This window comes from Abramis brama, assembly GCF_963993115.1.
Source record: "Abramis brama genome assembly, chromosome: 25".
NCBI lineage: Eukaryota > Metazoa > Chordata > Actinopteri > Cypriniformes > Leuciscidae > Abramis > Abramis brama.
This window is the reverse complement of record NC_139987.1, coordinates 25,424,020-25,443,816: the sequence shown is the minus strand read 5'-3', so window position 1 is coordinate 25,443,816 and position 19,797 is coordinate 25,424,020. Positions and strand designations below refer to the sequence as shown.

Sequence of the window (19,797 nt, the reverse complement as noted above, 5' to 3'; positions counted from 1 at the left end):
TACGGGAAACACACCCCAGAACAGCCAATCAAAATGAAGCTTGTGCATGGTGGTTTACTATCTTTTTACTATCGTTTCAGCTCCACAGCTAAAGATTTCAGATGACCGCTTGACGGTGACCGGAGAGAAGGGCTACTCGATGGTCCGAGCGTCTCATGGGGTCAGAAAGGGCTCGTGGTATTTTGAGGTCACTGTGGACGAGATGCCTCCGGACACTGCGGCTCGGCTAGGCTGGTCGCAGCCTTTAGGTCTGTCCTGTAACAACGCTTTTCAGCCTAACAGTTACAGAAGCTGTCCGTATTTGTAAAAAAATAAATCCCGTTTTTTATCATCTGAAATGTGCTGCGACTTGTAAAATGCAATTAAACACAAGCATGCAAAACGTCCAAAAAATATTTAGATTTGTGCTGAATGTGAGAGGTATACTACTGGTCAAAAGTTTGGAATAATTTATTTGATCGAAAACACAGTAAAAACCGTAATATTGTGAAATCTTATTACAATTCAGCTTATTTTTATTAGCTGGGTAAAAAGTCATTTTCACTGGAAATTATTATTGTCTTTACAACAGTTTAAACTACATACATACATACGTATGTATGCATGTATGAATACATTTATTTATTAAATTTATTATAATTTATTTATATATATATTTATTTCTATTTTATTTATAATAAAAAAAAAAAAAAAAAAAATATATATATATATAAAAAAAATTATATTTATTTATTTACCTATAAATAAATAAATAAATAAATAAATAAATAAATATATATAAATAAATATATATAATTTATTTATAAATTATATATATATATAAACTGTAATATTGTGAAATCTTATTACAATTCAAAATAATATATTGAATATATAGTAAAATGTAATTTATTCCTGTGATCAAAGCTGAATTTTCAGCATCATTACTCCAGTCTTCAGTGTCACATGATCCTTCAGAAATCATTCTAATATGATGATTTGCTAATATGATTCAGATTTGCATTAAATAAATGTAAGTTCTTTATAAAGTTTTTTTTTTAAAATAATAAATGTACTTTTCATTTCACTTCTGTACCATTAAATTTAAATAATTTGTTGTGGAGTTAGGGGAACTATTTTAGATGTTATTTGTCTCTCTCTCTCTCTGTGTGTGTGTGTGTGTGTGTGTGTGTGTGTGTGTGTGTTTTTCTCTCTCAACAATGCAATTTTGACTTGGTGCGACTTATACGGCAATATATTTCTGTGTGTATTTACAGTGTTCATCATATGTCTTTTATCCCAGGAAACCTTCAAGCTCCTCTGGGTTATGATAAGTTCAGCTACTCGTGGCGCAGTAAGAAAGGAACACGCTTCCATCAGTCCCTCGGAAAGCATTACTCTGACGGCTACGGGCAGGGCGACATCTTGGGCTTTTTCATCCAGCTTCCGGACGAGACCGAAACCGCCAAGGCTCTGCCTGACACGTACAAGGACAAGGTATGAACAAACTCAATAGTTTGTTCTTTTACTTCTTTTTTTAAAAACATTCTGGTATGACTTTTACTTTTAGTTCATGTCATCTATGTGCTAGCGCTCTCCTGAAGGATAAAATGAATTCTCTAATGTCATCTTAAGTGATAATATTGTTGATTCTCCTCAAAGGCGCTGATCAAATTCAAAAGCTACTTGTACTTTGAAGAGAAAGATTACGTGGACAAGGCAGAGAAGAATTTAAAACCCACCAGTATCAGCCGAGTGAGTGTTTCATTGCATTGCATTGATGCATTCAAAATATTGCATTGCATCATCACTGATGTCTCATGTTTTTGTTTTTAGATGATATTTTTCAAGAACGGAGTGAATCAAGGTGTGGCCTATGAGAATCTGTTTGAGGGGATGTACTACCCCGCCATATCCCTCTACAAGAGCTGCACGGTATGGCCGTTTTCAACTAAAAATTTAAAACTTTTTATGGTTTTTGGTCTTTTGTTTACTCTACAGTGGCGTTTTTAGGGGCGTGAAAATGCAAACTTTTGAAAACGGTTTCTAAGTGCAAGTTTTTGAAAACGATAAAGTTTTCGTCTCCACCTACAAAAACGCCTTCCGTTTTATAACGTTTTATGACGTCATGCGTATTACGTGTTCAGTCTATAGGCATACGCGAGTACTTGACAACCAAAACGACAATGGACTACAGACTACAGGACTGTTTGTGCTGCTCAAGACACTGAATTTATTAACTCTTCTCCAGCAAAGTGTAGATTTACTACATCAATACCTCTTCTACGACCAGCAGAGACGCATTATTTACCTTTATCGTGATTGTTTGTAGAAAAATGATTATGTGCGCAGGTGTGTAGTATTTCTTACATCGCCAGCTACTGGCCTGGCATGCATAATGCAGCGTTTTCAGTCGTTTTAGTAGTCTCGCAACTTAGTAGTCTTGTTGTCTTCCAAACGTACCCTAATAAAGTCAGATTTGTGGGAGTAAATCAAGACAAAAAATAAGATTAAACAGATTTTCTTTGTTAATATGCAGCAGGAAAGAAGCTCTTTGATTTACTTTGTGCATGTTATAACTTTCATCGTATTGTGGATCTTGCTTTTGATTGTGCGCAACCACAAGTTTGGGGTCGAAAAGATTTTAATTGTTTTTGAAAGTCTCTTCTGCTCTCAAAGGCTGCATTTATTTGATACAAAATACAGTAAAAACAGTAATATATGGAAATATTACACATCTATGAGACATACTTATTCAGTCGGGTCTTGTTTATGTTTATTTGGTAGTTACAGGACATATTTACATCACATTTAGAAAATGATTTTTATTAGAATTTTACATTTTACAAAAAAGCAAAAGAAAACAAAATACATATAGAAAATGTATACAACTCAATGAATGATAATATCAACAGAAATAAGAATATAAATAACTATTAATATCATCCACCATTAATAATGATAATATAAAAAGGAAAAAAAAAAAAGGAAAAATTTAAAACTAAGAACAATCTGTATGCAGTTTCAGTAATGAAGCACAAGCAAAAATTCAGTAGAGGGCAGAGCAGACAGCATATAATGCTCTACATTACTGGTCAGAGTCAGTGTTAAACTGGGTAAGATGATCCAGAAATGGTTGCCATATACTGTAAAATTGCTCAAGATTACCCATAATTCCATACCGCACTCTCTCCTAAGCTAGATATCTTTGACCCCCTGCTTTAAAGTGTGTATCAAAAAACTATCATTAGTTACTGTGTATATACTCTAGATGGTGCTGTATGAATGATGTGGAGATGATGCAATTGAAAGGAGCGTGTCGCACATCTATGAACCAAAACCAATGAGCCCATATACAATTGTTCATGCTGTTTCCTCTCTCCAGGTGTCTGTTAATTTCGGACCACACTTTAAATACCCACCAAAAGACATCACATATCAGCCAGTAAGTATGAAATCACACTTGAAAACTTTTCCTATTAGCACTGATATATTCCTATGGGTAATTGCCAAAATAAAGGCATATTTCTACTAGGGTTGTTATTAGGGCTGGGTAAAAAATATCAATTTCTCGATTTTAATCGATTCTCATTTTTACGAACCTCATAAAAACCATATCCAGTGACCATAAACTCGTTAGTCAGCTAGAAAAATGAACTGTAGAGAGGAGCATTTTGCTAAATATATGCACCATATTACATATTCATTATAATTTTTAATATTCTTCAATTTTTAATGCATGTTTGAATTAATCTGGCATGTTTTTTTATGACAGCTACCATTTAAATGTTTATATTTCATATAACTTTATTATTATAAAAATAAATAAGTGTAATTTAAGTGTTTGTATACAAATCAGTTCATTTTTACCTTCAATATTATAGTGAAGCTAATGAATAGGCTACAACTGACTCCCACAGCATTATTTAAGAGATTTGTTTTCCTTGAGAAAATATGCCATGTATTGTCCCTGATATCCAAAATAATCAATATTGAATCGAATCGAATCAAATTGCAAGCTTGTGAATCGAAATTGAATCGAATTGTGAAATTTGTGTCAATACCCAGCCCTAGTTGTTATAGATTATATTTTGTTAACAGCCCATTAAATAATTGGAATACCAAAATGATGGTTCGTTTTAAACTGAGACTGATTCATTGTATGATTGAAAGCAGGTGGACTTCGCACTACACCTTATTATTAACGGCTTTGGCCCTTTTATTCTAGCGAAGACATTAATACTGCCGATGACGTAGCATTAATCATAGAATGACATTCTAGGGAAGCGTGTGCTTCAGGGTTCCCACACTTCTTGAAAAAGTACTTAAATTTCAGACACATGGATTCAAGGACTGGAAAGAATGGGAAAACAAACACTGGTCCTTGAAAGTGCTTGAATTAAACATTAACTACATTTTGTAAGAGTAGCATTGTGCTATTAAAAAAAAATTGGCCTTTATGTGCTGACTAAGCCAGATTAAAATAGCACGACTGAATGGGGGGGAAACGGGAAAAACCTGATTAAAAAAAGAGGTGGATTTCCTTCAGAAATCTCTCTTTACTTTGCAACAATGACTGATCGAACTTCACCCTTTATATGCCATTTCTGTGCATGTACATAAATATTAATATTTCGGTAACACTTTATTTTACAGTGTCCATGTTACATGTACTTACCATTAGTGTTGTCACGATACCAAAATTATTGTTTCGATACCGATACCAAGTCAAGTATTGCGATTTCGATACTTTTTCGATACTTTTCCTGAAAAGGGAGAAACACTCTCAAATATCATTGCTGTGCTTTATTTTAAAACCGGGACAACATTCTAATCATATAACACACTAATAAATGAACATATGAACAGCAGATATATTAAACATTTGAACAAAATATGAAATATCAAAATATAAAAAATAAATTAGAGCAATGACATTCAAGGTAAAAAAAATATAAATTTAGCAGCATTATCTCATTTATCATAAGAAACATAAGAGCTTTATCTTGATTCTGAACTTTGAATAAAAATATGAACAGCGATTATATTAAACAATGTTTAATATTGGTATGATAAGCCTCATTGGTGATATATTTGACGTGGAGAGAGTTGTGGAAGGCCTATACTTCATGTTAAACAAATATATAGCAGCAAAGACAACGTCGGCAGTGTTGATGGCAAAATAGGCTACAGAATAATTCGTTCTGTATTGAGAGGTGCAATATTTGAAAATCGATAATATTTTTTTAAATTACATTTTATATTGTATTTGTCAAAACTTTCAAACATCAAAATGTCATTGATTAATATGTATTCGTGTCAAAATGACATAGAAACATCTTTTCCTATTATATTTTGCCTGGAAACGCTTCCAACACGCGTGCGTCGCGTGAAAAATAGGCGTCGGTTCTATTTCTAGCATGCGCGCGTTTTCCGCGCGTCTCGAGCTGCGCCCAGACGCGTGTGTCACGCAGGCAGTTAACATGGGAGCCGAAATGAAAACGGACACGACACGCAGCCAGTGTGTGTCAGGCCTTTACAAATCTGGAACGCGGTCATTCTTAGAAGTATCGATACTAATAAATTAAGGAATTGTGACGTTTTTAATTTCCGGTTTTCTTTTGAAGTATCGGTGCACCGTGCAACAGAGCAAGGTAGGCAACGTACTTCCATATGTCACTCCTCGCGTCATCTTTTTCTACGAGTCGTGGACCACTTGTGCTCGCACATGCAGCCATCTCGCTGTAGTGTATTGTCACATGACACTGACAGCGGCAGGTTCTTTGCTGCGTGCGTCAGGAAAAAAACACAGACGTCAATAGGGAGGCGTTATAAGGTATAAGTATCGATACTGATAAATTTAGGTATCGTGACGTTTTTAATTTCCGAGTATCGCGATACTTTTGAAGTATCGGTACATCGTGCAACACTACTTACCATAGTAATAACAGTAAATTATGCATAATTACACGCAACTAACCCACAACCAAATCCTAATCCTACCCTAACCCTCTAGTAAGTACATGTTGTTAATTAATTTTACTCAATATTTAAATGTATAATTACACTTTAACAATGACACCTTAAAATAAAGTGTAACCTATATTTCTTTAGCTTTAATTCCCAGTGTTAAATTCTGCTTTACATAGTTAAAGTACAATGATCTGCAGTGTTGTCTTTCACTGTTTTCATGGTGTTGATTGATGTTTTGTCGTGAATCCTCAGATGAGTGACATGGGTTGGGGTGCAGTCATTGAACACACGCTGGCAGACATGCTGTACCACGTGGAGACGGACGTAGACGGCCGGCGGAGCCCACCGTGGGAAGGTTGAAGACCGACACCGTCTGAGAAATCAGACTGACTGATATGGATGCCATATTCATAACCCATGTGTCTGAAAACTATCCCCTCATGCTTTTCATGGACCATTCAATGTCGAATATATTTGATTAAATCATCTGTTTTGTATCCGTCCCTTGTTTTTCATGCAGGATTGAGAGGGTTTTTCTCATAGAAATCAACGTGCTTGTCTCATATTTCAGTTTTCTTATTATGAAATATCATAGTGCAGAGACCAGAGTATGATGTTAATAGAAGAATCCAGTTAGATTATGATGTATTTGGGGTGGAGTGTCTTTTATGCAAGTTAACGTTTCGTTACATTTCCTCATACCTCAGATTATTCTTGGTATCAGTCATCTGATTTAATTTCCTTCATACAACATCCTTATAGTGGTGTTTTTACCCTTAAATCACATTAACCTGTTAAAGGCAGACGTTCAGTTGTGTGTGTCTGACCTGAGAGTGTTCTCAGAGGTCATGGGTTTTCATTCATGTTTTTTTTTAATTTGTTGTTTATTTGTTAATTGGTTTGTAGTCATTCAGATAGGTGTAAAATATCTTTTTTTGTAAACCATGTTTTATACACAAACTTGTTTTAATAAAGTTACTCTAAAGACTTTAACCATTTCTGTTGTCATACATGAATGTTTTGTGATATTTCTACACTGAAATTGAATTTATGCAACAACCAAACACAATTTTCACAATCATTTTTTCTTTTATTTACAAATTGAGCATACAAAGCATCTTAAATCTTTTTTTGTAATATGAAAGTATGAAAACGTATTCCCAAACCCTGCAGATGGTAGGGTTTGTGACAGTAAATTTACACAATATCTTTTCAATATTATTTAAACAATGATGAAGCCATCGTTTCTTTAAAAAAGAGAAAAAAAGTACATTTGCTTTTTTCCAGTCCTTACAGCTCTTCTGCAGACAAGGAGCGATATATTGGTTCAGCCTCCTGACCCCTGTGCTACAACAATAAAGATAGAAAAAAAAAAGTGTTTTTATTGTCTTACGCACATTGCATTTTATATGTAAATTACATTAATATTCCAGGTTATTGAATGAAAATGACATCTGAGTTCGTGAGGGAAGTGTTGATGCTGTATTTGATTCTTTAACCGTTATTTTTGAATTGGATCTTTTTGATGAATCGGTTGATCCGATTCACAAGATTTATTCACGCATCAGATCAGACTGATTTCAAATATAACTGACGGACTCGATTGATTATCAGGGTAAAATTAATATGATTTAATGTGCGGTTTACCGTTGTTTAGAGATTTTAATAAAGTCATTAAAATAGGAATCCACGCTTGAGGGCGAAAGATTTTCCAACGCAAATTCGCAAAACGTTTTTGACGAATTCGACGCGTTAACCAACCAGAAAGCTGCGTTGTTGGAAACGGTTAAAATATTATTCGCAGAAATGTTAGCGTTATATTTTAATTTGTATGTATTTATGGGCGGATCTTTTGTAAGTACTTTAGGTAATAATTTTGCTGAAAGTCGTTTTAAACACAAGTAAATTATTTTTGCGGTTGTTAGCAGGCTAACAAGACCAATGTTGGATGTCTAGGAAATGTATTTATAACCCATTACACACACCTCAGTGCTTAAAGTACCTTGTTAACGTTCAATAGTTAAGTTATTCATTCAATGCGGTAAATCTGAAATATGCAAACCGCCTTAGTATGCCTAATATGCATAAATGCCAGAGGCTAGCCTGTTTAAACTGGTAAATAGATTAGATTTTCCATTACGATGCATAACGTTCTTTTATGTAGGAAATGCTTGTGAATAAATTGACAGCCTATTTGTGAATCTTCAACATGTTTGTCATTTCATTGACAAATGGAGAGCTATTTTTGGAGCCTTGTAATCAAAATAACTTTCCCCTCCCTCTTGCAGTGACATCTTTTCTCTGATCTTTTCTCGTTTCTCTGAGGACAACAACCTGTCACTCACATGATATCCACTAATAGCAAACCATCCAGTGAACTCCAGATGGACAAAATTAAGTCTGGCCCTGAAAAATGTTCTTGTAGGAGAAGCTGTTTCTATGGAAGCTTGTTTCCGCCACAGAATAAAACAATTTAAAATATAATTGCGACTTTTAATCTCACAATTGCGAGTTTACATCTCGCAATTCTGACTTTTTTTCTCAATAGCCTCACAATTGCGAGATATAAAGTCAGAATTACGAGACATAAACTCGCAATTGCGAGATATAAAGTCAGAATTGCTTGATATAAAGTTGCAATTATGTTATAAAGTCAGAATTGTGTGATATAAAGTTACAATTGCTTGTTATAAAGTCAGAACTCAAGTCAAACTTGCAATTCCGAGATATAAAGTCAGAATTGCGAGATTTAAAGTTATAATGTGTTATAAAGTCAGAATTGTGTGATATTAAGTTGCAATTGCGTGTTATAAAGTCAGAACTCAAGTATAACTCACAATTCTGACTTCTTTTCTTAGAATTGTGAGATATAAACTCGCAATTGCAAGTTAAAAAGTCCAATCCTGAGGGAAAAAAATACTTTTTTTCCAGAATTGCGATTTTATATCTTGCAAATCTGACTATAACTCACAATTGCGAGTTCATATCGCATAACTCTGACTTTATAACTCGTAATTGTGAGTTTATATCATGCAATTCTAACTTTATCACACGTAATTGCGACTATATCATGTAATTCTGACTTTTTTCTCACAATTGCGAGTTCGTACCGTGCAATTCTGAGAAAAAAGTCAGAATTGCGAGATGTTAACTCGCAGTTGCAAGCAAAAAAAGTCAGAATTATGAGATAAAACCTCGCAATTACCTTTTTTAAGTTTTTACTCTGTGGCGTAAACAAGCTTCTATACGTTTCACTTGCATATATATCACAATAGGGAAGAAAAGACTATTGGAACTTCCGTTTCATGCCGACTTTAAATTGTAAATGACCTGGAATATTCTGAGCACTGTCATACTGTAGTTAGTCATAGGGTAGTCACTCATAGGGTAATAAAGTGCAATGTTGTCATTTAAGGGCTCCTTACTCGTCTCCTGAAGATTCTGTTCAGCAGCCGGTGTCGAGTGTATTCTTGAGGACTATGATTGGAGAACTGAGTCTCCAAGCCGTTCTGTGGGATCATCATGCCACGGTCCAGATCGGGTGTTCTTGTTCCATGTGGCCCAAAAACATTCAGGTCCTTGAAACACTCTGTCTCAATCATCTAGATGAATTTTATAAATGCATATATGAACAGTTAATATAACAGAAACATAAATATACATTGCTTTTCATTTGCAATTCTTCCCTACCTCATTCTGCCAGGGCACAGGCACGCTACCTGTGTTAAACTTGCTGTAGAAATTATCATCGACCTGATCAAGGATCACTCCTTTAACCGTGGAGAACTGATCGATGTCCAGGATGTCCGCGCAGTAAACGGCTCTCGGCTGGTGGAGAGAAGAAAATCTGATGCGAAAATGAACATCACAGGATTGATTTCAGGTGAGAAACAAGACACTCACGTCAGGGACAAAAGGTGGCGGCATCCTTCCAGCCTCAAGTCTCGTAAAGTTGATGCTCGTAAAGAACGAATGACCTTTGATGGCCTCTGCTCCTTGCCTGAACTTGCAGCCTAGTCGCTCCTTTGGGTTTTTAGCCAGGAGCTAAATTGAAAAAACAATATATAGTATTCCTTTTAAATGGACAATAAGACCTAGATTAGATCAGAACGTATCAGAAGAAGATTGCACGTATTCAGCAGAGTGCTGTAAAATGTGGCCTCACGCTTTTGCAGATGGATGAGGTGTCCTCGTCGAACTTCTTTCCGTACTTCTCGACCGTCTCCAGAACTCTTCTTTCTATCTCATGTCTAGGCAGCCGTTCCTTGTGGTCGCGGAACGGAGGTTTTCCGGCCGTCATCTCGTAGATTAGACACCCGAGTCCCCACCAGTCTGCACTAAAACTATAGTTTGTGTTTGTGATGACTTCTGGCGCTGGCGATGTGAAAAATATCAGGGATATAAAAATTATTAAAAAATATATATTTTGCATAAAGAAAATTAAGATTTTTTTGTTGTTGTTGCATTGTGACATTATTTATGTTTCCCTTGTTATTATTAGGCTACCTTAAATCCAAGCAAACTCATTCTCATAATCTTTTTTTAATCTGTAAAGCATGTAAACACTTTCGTAAAATTTTTCGTTCTGCATTTATGCTGAATTAAAAAGATATATAACAATCTAAAAAGTGAAACACCTGGGCATATTCATGTTAAATTTGGAAATAAAGTCAGAATGAAAATTTTAATGATAAAAAAAAAAAGATCTTGTTTTCTATAATAAATATATATACTACTGTTCAAAGGTTTGGGGTCAGTAAGATTCTAGTTTTTTAAAGATATTAATATATTTATTCAGCAAGGATACATTAAATTGATCAAAAGTGACAGTAAAGACATTTCTAATGTTACAAAACATTTCTATTTCATATAAATGCTGCTCTTTTAAACTTTCTATTTATCAAATAATCCAGTTTTTTTTTTTTATCATTGTTTAAATATGAAGCAGCACAACTGTTTTCAACACTGACGATAATAAGAAATGTTTCTTGAGCGGCAAATTATCATATTAAAATGATTTCTGAAGGATCATGTGACACTGAAGACTGGAGTAATGATGCTGAAATTACAGGAATAAATGACACTTTACAATATATTCAAATAGAAAACAGTTATTTTAAATGTTAATATTATTTCACAATATTACTGTTTTACTGTATTTGCATTCAAATAAATAAGCGCATAAGATACTTCTTTAAAAAAATCTTACTGACCACAAACTTTTATTTAAAAAAAAATATTTTTAAATGTCTGATACGATTTACTAAAACTGCTGTTATGTTGAATATCTATGAAGATGATTTTCATACCCATGTAACCCACAGTTCCCACTCTTCCCTTCACGACTCTTTCTTCTGGCAAGATTACGGCGAGTCCCAAATCAGAGATCCGAATGTGACCTGTCAGATACAAGGAAAGGATAAATATTTAACAGGAAGAGGAACTTTTCACAGTTTTTAAACCTCTCTAGGCTGAGAACTATTTTCCTGATCCAGGCTTCCTTACCGAATACCTGGGAGGAAAAAATCCTGAAAAGAGTTCTTTATTCAAAGCATCGTCTAAAATGAAATGTAAGAAACTGGAATTCTACATATAGTGTATTTGTATATGAAGAGTTCAGATGCAAAAGCCTCTAAGTGCCATCTGAAATTTTCTTCTAGAATGATCATTTTTATCAAGCTTGTATATTTAAGTTCAATAATTTCACAATTAATAGGTCATTTTCATTGCTATGGGCTTCTTCGCCCGAAAACGGGCGAAAACTTGAACGTTTCGAATTTTTTTGCTTCATCGGATGGGGGTGAAACTTGGTGACTTTTGTTTTATTACCTATATGAACACACAAAAAAATCAAGGAGATGATTCTGATATGTTAAAGGGTCGTAAAAAAAAAAGTCCACTTAGCTTCCTCCCGCCCGAAAACGGGCGACATAGGAAATGAATGGGAAATACAAAAAAATAGGAAAACTTGGTGGTACAAGCTACAGATCAGCCACTGTGCTGAAAAAAAGTGTACAGCAATGAAGGGGTGACACTCTAAAACATCAAGAGGGCAAATAAGACACCCCCCCCCCCCCCCCCCCCCCACACACACACACACAAACACACACACACACACACACACAGAAATGAACTGGTAAGACTGAAACAGCAAATTTTGCTCCAAACTATATAAAAATTATATAATCATAATAACTCCAAAACTATAGCAAGGAGAGTCAAAAGGTAGGTATCGTTTGAAAGAACTCTTTTTAAATTTTTTGAAAATATAAATTACATTACATTTGGACATTGTCCTGCCAAGAATCAGCAGATAAAAGACAATATATATATATAATTTTTATTATGATTTTGCATATCTTTCTTATTTGTCATGGAATAACTCAGGAAGGAAATAAGGTAGGAGGAAAATTATTTTTTAGTGAAGTCCCCCTACATGTTAGCTGCATCTGGATAAAAAAATTATAATTTTTGGATAAAGGAATCAAAAGTTACAGCCTTTGGAAAAGAGACAGCCTTTTTGTACAGTCTTTGACACCCCCTCATGGGCAATTTTTTCTCCATGAAGAATATCTTGTCATAAAAGCAATAGATTATGTTAATTTTGGGCTCATTTTAATTGTAATAATATGCTGTAAGAAATGAAGTGCCATTGTCAATTATCTGTGAATGTTTTAATGAGCTGTATGATGTTTTTGACACATTGCAGTACATTATTTTATAGATTATGAAAAAAAAGAAATTCTATTTATCAGCAAATAACTCAGCAATACTTAAGAGTTTTTCAAAGTGGATACATTCACTGTAAAGTTCAGACTCTAAGCTTTCAAATGACATCAACTTTGTGTTAATCAAGGCAAGATTTTTTTTAAATATGGTAAAGAATATTTTCGCAGCTAGGTGGCGCCTGCTGGCGGTACACTCGGTTTTAGAGGGATTACTCAGCACTCGTTAGGAGTATATTTAATTGGTTATCCTGGGAAAAAGTAAAGTAAAATTTTAAGGCTTCGCCCGTTTTCGGGCGGGAGGAAGCTAAGTGTGACTATTTTACGAAGAAGCCCAGAGGGTTAAGTGAAATAAACATACAAGCTTGATAAAAATGATCATTCTAGAAGGAAATTTCAGATGGCACTTAGAGGCTTTTGCATGAAGTCTTCATATACACTTTCACCAAAACATTTGACAAAGATCTTTCAGAATTTAAGCGCAGATAAACACATTTTATCTTATGCGATAGCGTTCTCACTTTTGCAACCATGATGCAAGAGTCCAAAAAATTTTTGAGCAACAAAAGTAAAAGTTTTCTATGCGACCCATTTTGACGTGCTTTCATTTCCTTGTTTATGATACAAGAGCAATTTTGGAGAAATGTTTCCTGGAGAAGATTATGAGAGTTGATTATGCTAAAAATAGAAAGAAAGGGGAAATTTGAGATCCTGAAGTGAATGTTACAAAGCTTGTATGGGCAGTAATTATAATGTTTGTTTGTTTTTTTTATGAGGAAGTGCACATACCATTATCATCCAGTAGAATGTTTTCTGGCTTTAAATCTCTGATAGAAATGAAAAAAAAAACACATATTATGAGCGAAGCAAGATCTGTTTAATTCGATTTCTGGAAAGTATGTCAGGAGACTATATATAATCTGTAACTGCATCCAGCCCATTAAAAGTCAAACAATGGCTCTCGGTTTTATGGCCTACCTATAAACAATGGATTTTTTATGAAGATGGTCCAGGCCGCAGAGGATCTCAGCAGCATAAAACTGTACTCTGTCTTTGTTGAGCCCCTCTGTGCCCATGTTATAGATGTGAAACCTCAGGTCTCCTCCGTTCAGCAGCGACAGCACCAGGCAAAGAGCCTCTTTTGACTCGTATGCATATGCTAAACTCACCTGACATATTCAGATAAACACACAGACAGACAATTTACACAAAACTGATCACATTTACAGTGCAATAGTAAACATATACAGTACTGTGCAAAAGTCTTTATTTTTTATTAATAAAAAAAGGTTTTAAGTCAGTTATTTATATCTTTTGCTGTAGTGTTTCAGTAGGAAATATCAGTTCACATTTCCAAACATTCTTTTTGCCATTAATTGTAATAATCCAGTGAGATTTGTGTATGCACAAGGAGTCTGACAGCAGCCGGTATGATCTGATCTCACCATCATCGAGTCCGTCTGTGATTACATGAAGAAACAGAAGAAACTGAGACAGACTAAATCCAGAAGAACTGCGGGAACGTCTCCGAGACGCTTGAAGAAACTGACCTGCAAAGCTACAGTACTGTGAAAAGTTTAAGGCACTTGTGTTAAAATGCTGTATAGTGAGCACTGTAAAAAAAGAAAAGTTGACTTAACTTAAAATTATAAGGCAACTTGCTGCACAGATTTTTTGAGTTGACTCAACTAACAGAGTTTACTCAACTGGAGATGTTTTAGTTGAGTCAACTCAAAAAAATCTGTGCAGCAAGTTGCCTTATAATTTTAAGTTAAGTCAACTTTTCTTTTTTTATAGTGAGGATGCTTTCAAAAATATATTTTATTTATCAATTAACTTCTATTAACTAAATCAGATCAATATTTGGTGTGAGCTTTTTAAACGGCTTTTGTCCAGGTACACTTGCGCATAGTTTTTCAGGCATCTTTGCAGGAATGTTTCTTCAGAGACGTTCCCGCAGTTCTTCTGGATTTAGTCTGTCTCAGTTTCTTCTGTTTCTTCATGTAATCACAGACGGACTCGATGATGGTGAGATCAGATCATACCGGCTGCTGTCAGACTCCTTGTGCATACACAAATCTCACTGGATTATTACAACTAATGGCAAAATAAATGTTTGGAAATGTAATCTGATATTTCCTACTGACACACTACAGCAAAAGATATAAATAACTGACTTAAAACCATTTCTTTATTTTTTTTGGTGAAGACACTGACATGCCTAAGACTTTTACACAGTTCTGTATATAAGAGAAAAAGAAACTATGTTTTGCTTAAAGAAAATAATTTTTACTACCTGAAAAATATAAATATTTTTTGCATTATACAGTAGAATATATACTACCATGATATATGTGTTTATATGTTTATACAGTAGATATATGTGTATATGTATATATATATATATATATATATAGATACAATCTTCTTTCTATCTTATGTTTTTGATTTCTGAATAAAATATGACCTGGATGTGTCTTGACCAGTTTTGTGAGTTTCACCCAAGCAGAAATAGTCATTTAAGCATGAACTTTTACGTCAAACGGTTGCTGATAATAATCATAAATCTCACCACAAATCTGCTGTTGACCCGTTCTAGAATCTGTTTCTCATTGAGGGCCATGGCTTCCCCCCTTTGCTTCTTAACACGTTTCTTCTCCAGTTTCTTACATGCATACATTTTCCCCGATGCCCGGACCTGACACGCACAAACCTATAATGAGAGGCTTCATGTTACCTTCCCACGTTTTCCTCTTCATTTCTAATATAAGCTTCTGTAGACATGATTATCTCTACTGTTGTGCTCTTACCTCTCCAAACCCACCCTTTCCCAAAACACGGTATTCTCGAAATGTATTTCGGGTGATTGGGCGTCTGCGGGGATGAAAGCGATGTCACGTTCAAAACACAAACAGCATTGCTTTAAAATGATTGAAAAATCCCACATCTGGCCCACACTAACCTCTCAATCATCTTCCACTGCAGGAATCGGTCAAAGTACATGCTTTTCTGATACTCTTCAAATGGAGCTCCACTCAGATACTCATGAAGTGCCCTACAAGACCCAATAAATGACAAAACACGTCAACACATCAATGCTCACGGACACACATGCGCAAAGACGCATTGATCATGGAACTGACTTTTGGCAGTTGCTGAAGATATCTCCAGAAGCTTTGAGCTCCAGGTCGCTGCTGCACTCCTCGAGTTCTCTGTGGACAATCTCCCGCACCTTAGAAGACTGAACACATGCAGGACGTCATGAAAACGCTTTCCCAGCTAACAGATGGCAAGGTTCTCGCAGCCTTATGAACAAACGTTCTTCCAGTAACGTTAATAGAACGTTCTTTCAAAGTTATCTGGTCTTTAATAATGTTCTCAAAATGTTAGCACAAAAACACATGATACATGGAGCGTGTTTTTATTATTATTAGTTGGGCATCCGTCTAACGTTATTTAAATGTTAATGTTCAGAGAACATTCGAAAGTAACATTTTGAACATTCAGAGAACGTTACGTTTAACTTAATGGGCAAAACGTTCTTAGAAAATATTTTTGTTAGCTGGGTTCTTTCTTTCATGTGAAACACTAACAAGAATTTGCACTGTTTTCTAACTGCAGATATGAAGTTTTGATTATCAGATTGGAAGTGGAGAGGAAGGAATAAAAGCATGTCTCAAGACCTGTGAGGTGAGATATTTTGTGATGAGTTGCTTGCCAAATTTCTTTCTCTTGTCATCCGGTGTAACCTCATATTCCACCTGAAAGAGCACAAACAGAGGATTCATTCACTAACATCAACAAGCAAATTGCATTTCACGAAATGTTAGCCTGACAAATACACTTTATTAATGATTTTTCGAAGTTGTAAATAAAACAAAGATTATACTTCAAAAATTTCATGTTTAATTCAATGTGTTACTTGCCATTTCTTTCTAATTATTTGTGAAATTTACAAATGTAACAAATTGGAACGTTAAAATTTTTATTTGGTGATTAATATTTAATAAGATATATCGCTATTTCAGTTTTATTTTGATTAATTTTAGGCCTATTTATTTTGTTATGTTCCCACTTTAGTCTAGGGGATTTAAAGAGGGAGTAACAAATGATAAATAAATAAACGTGAGAAATCTCCTTTCTCTATCCCAGCTCTAATTACTTTTCACATTTATATCCAAAAGGCTACACAACACCCATTGATTTACACTTTGTCACAAAAGGAAACTGAAAGAGTATGCTTAAAGGGATACTCCACTTTTTTTGGAAATAGGCTCATTTTACAACTCCCCCAGAGTTAAACAGTTGAGTTTTACCGTTTTCGAATCCATTCAGCCGATCTCCGGGTCTGGCGATACCACTGATATGGCTAGGAACTATACTCAAAGTATAGCAAAGTTTCTTGATTATTACGCAGGAATGAGAGTATAGTTCCTGGCCATATCAGCCTAGAAAATCACAACTTTTAATTTTCCGTCGGTCTTAGTACACGATGTAACTACAGAAGAGTCAAGTTTTAAATAGGAAAAATATCAAAACTCTTTGGTCATTTTTTTGAGAGAGATGCTAATGGTCCTGTCCGATTCAATGATCTATGCTAAGCTAAGCTAAAAGTGGTACCGCCAGACCCGGAGATCGGCTGAATGGATTCGAAAACGGTAAGACTCAACTGTTTAACTCTGGGGGAGTTGTAAAATGAGCCTATTTCCAAAAAAAGTGGAGTATCACTTTAATGAGTTTTTCCTTTATTATTTTAATGTTACATTCGATTGAATTAATTATTAGCTTTTCATCAACTCACTAATCTAGTATGGGAAACCCAGTATTAGATAAAAGATAATACCGTTTCATCCAAGAGGTTAATGCAATGCTGCAGATCATAATCAGTTGCACAGAAAAGGCGGAACAGTTGATTTCCGATGGGCTGTTTCACACACAGACTGTCATAGTCTCGCTCTGGAAAACAGTATGAGTCATGATTTATTGAAAACAATACAGTGCATTCCAGGGATTAGAGGCACAAATATTATCTTTACAGTATTCATTTCTAATATTGACATCTTTGCTGTGTATAAAGTCCACAGTTAAAATATTTAAAAAAGCAATTCCCCAACTTTTGTCCTTCTCACCAATGCTTTTCTCCAACTGTGTGCACTCGTTTATGTGTGGGAAACGCAGAATTTCCCTCCATTTTCGACTCCTTCCTTTGCGGTTCGCACCATTACCTACTGCACAATGGAAGAAAGAGTTTTACAGTTTATGAGAACCCGATTCTGGTGCTTAAAAGAACCCAAAAATGAACTATCAAGTTCAGAAATGCATGATTGTCCATTAGATGTCCATTCAGAACTTGTTGTTATTATTGAAACCGGATATTTGGACATCATGAAATAACACAGGAATTGTGTTTCCATGAAATTACACATTAAACAAAGTACATTTAATAATTGGGTTTATGTATGTATGCATGCATTTATTTATTTAATCAAATAAATGCATGCATAAGAAATCAAAAAATGCTGTTGATTACTATTGATGCAGCTCATTAAGTCACAGAAGGACTAGAAGGATTTATGTTTATTATTCCATCAAGGTTATGTTGATAAAAGGTTAGACGTGCAATGCAGGTACTAGAAATGTGTGTGTTTGTGTGCATGTGTAAAAATAGATGCTTTATTAATCACATTTCTGTGTTTGTAAGTGTGTGAAATGTTTGAATGATGGTTTGTTGTCAGTAAAACTGCAGAGAATCCATGGCATCCTCTACTATACGCGCCTGCTCTAAAAATAGCAGTAGGAATGAAGCTCTAGGTCTACAGGATGACCGATATCAGATTTGAGACGCCACACCTGTACTGTTCAGAAAACCAAAACATGCAAAAGTATAGCTTCATAATGCTGGAAAGTCTTCACTTGGGCAGTTAGTGCTGAAGACACTTGAAAAGTTGACAAAACATGACAGGTTTTGCTTATTTTGAAACAGCAACTAAAGCTATTTTTAGAGCTCAGATTAGTGGAATAGCAGGTACTGCTGACAGGCTGTGAACCGCAGCTAAAGAAGTCAGACCTGTTTGTGATGCAAGCCCCGCAAAGGCTTTGTGTGTCTGGTTTTGTTTTGAGGTCAGAGTATTTCAGGTTAGAGGCGCAGGACAAATGAAAATATGTTGAATGAGCTGTTTCTTTTACTCACAGCCACTGAAGAACAGGGAACTAAAGCGAACATTAAAATGAGTTTTCCCCAGCGTTTTTTTTTTTTAATAGATATTACAGTCTTTGCAATCCTTAAGCATAAAATATACTTAAGTTGACACGTATATCTAGACTTTTTTTAAACAAACATCAAGATTTTAGGATCAAATTAGGTTCAGAGTTCCAGTATGTGAGTTTTTTATTAGTTTTGTCTTCACTCAGTGAGTGAAATACGTTTTTAAAAGTATACTTATATTGCTTAGTCTCTCATAAAAGCATAATCATTTTAAAATAATCAACAAAATACTGTTTAAAATTATTTGAAATGTTACACCACAGGACATGTCAGCTACCCAAAAGCATTTCAACTACCCATAAAATAAGGTTTGAATCAGTTTCATTAATTTTGTACTTTTCACATTAACTAATGTCAAAGAAACAAAACAAAACAACTCTACAATCTGTTAAAACATTAAAAATGTTTTATCTCAGCTCATATGTTATGACAACAGTATTTTATATACTGATTTAATGTTCTTGTTTTTTCTTAAAAATCCATTTTCATCACATGTAAGGAAATACAGGCGAATAAATATTCTTACCTTCTCGTGCTCTTATGAGTGCACTGTTTGCAACCATTGATTCAATCTCCATTTCTGCAGTGTCATCCGATGAAAGTCAGTTGAAAGTTGGGAATTCTGCATTTAAAACTGATTTTCCTCCTATAATGTGCACCGAATCATAAATTTAGTGAGGTAGAAATGCACTGAATTGAGATAACATACATCTCCGGTGCATGCTATCAGAGTGAAGCCTTCTCTGACAAATGACAGCTTAACTTTCTTGTTCTTGTGTTGCCCAATCTTGTTTCACCTGTACAGCTGACCTGACAGGTGATGCTTTGGATGCCACAGACGCATAGTGACGTTAC

The 19,797-nt window shown here is 34.9% G+C and overlaps 2 protein-coding genes across 4 annotated transcripts in view; one reads left to right on the top strand and one right to left on the bottom strand.

The window, feature by feature from the left end:
* Window positions 1-6,945, top strand: part of ash2l (ash2 like, histone lysine methyltransferase complex subunit) — an 18,492-nt gene extending 11,547 nt beyond the window's left edge. For both annotated transcript variants that reach the window (XM_084105061.1, XM_084105060.1), the window contains exons 12-17: window positions 81-248; window positions 1,283-1,476; window positions 1,642-1,734; window positions 1,816-1,914; window positions 3,365-3,424; window positions 6,205-6,945. In XM_084105061.1, the coding sequence (XP_083961187.1) occupies window positions 81-248; window positions 1,283-1,476; window positions 1,642-1,734; window positions 1,816-1,914; window positions 3,365-3,424; window positions 6,205-6,312 (722 nt within the window). In that variant the 3' untranslated portion in view covers window positions 6,313-6,945. The remainder of the gene's footprint in view (window positions 1-80; window positions 249-1,282; window positions 1,477-1,641; window positions 1,735-1,815; window positions 1,915-3,364; window positions 3,425-6,204) is intronic.
* On the bottom strand, window positions 6,774-19,797 carry grk5 (G protein-coupled receptor kinase 5). Of its 2 annotated transcripts, none has more exons than XM_084105062.1 (16): window positions 19,469-19,797; window positions 17,807-17,905; window positions 17,521-17,633; window positions 16,361-16,438; window positions 15,821-15,918; window positions 15,640-15,732; window positions 15,488-15,551; window positions 15,250-15,390; window positions 13,656-13,846; window positions 13,467-13,504; window positions 11,262-11,351; window positions 10,118-10,326; window positions 9,856-9,996; window positions 9,643-9,780; window positions 9,378-9,554; window positions 6,774-7,299 (listed from the first exon to the last, which is right to left on the bottom strand). In XM_084105062.1, the coding sequence occupies exons 1-16, from the start codon at window positions 19,518-19,520 to the stop codon at window positions 7,243-7,245; spliced, it is 1,779 nt and encodes a 592-aa protein (XP_083961188.1). In that variant the 5' UTR covers window positions 19,521-19,797; the 3' UTR covers window positions 6,774-7,242. The 2 variants fall into 2 exon arrangements, with proteins under 2 accessions (XP_083961188.1, XP_083961189.1); XM_084105063.1 differs by having other exon boundaries at window positions 15,250-15,375; window positions 19,469-19,675.

What these genes read in the sequence shown, in the direction of transcription:
- grk5 (XM_084105062.1), bottom strand. Translation starts at nt 19,520, where the DNA reads ATGGAGATTGAATCAATGGTTGCAAACAGTGCACTCATAAGAGCACGA. An exon ending in GGGTCAACAGCAGATTTGTG is followed by an intron (nt 13,847 to 15,249) that starts GTGAGATTTATG and finishes TGAATATGTCAG; the next exon opens with GTGAGTTTAGCATATGCATA. An exon ending in CTGTGCCCTGGCAGAATGAG is followed by an intron (nt 9,555 to 9,642) that starts GTAGGGAAGAAT and finishes AAATTCATCTAG; the next exon opens with ATGATTGAGACAGAGTGTTT.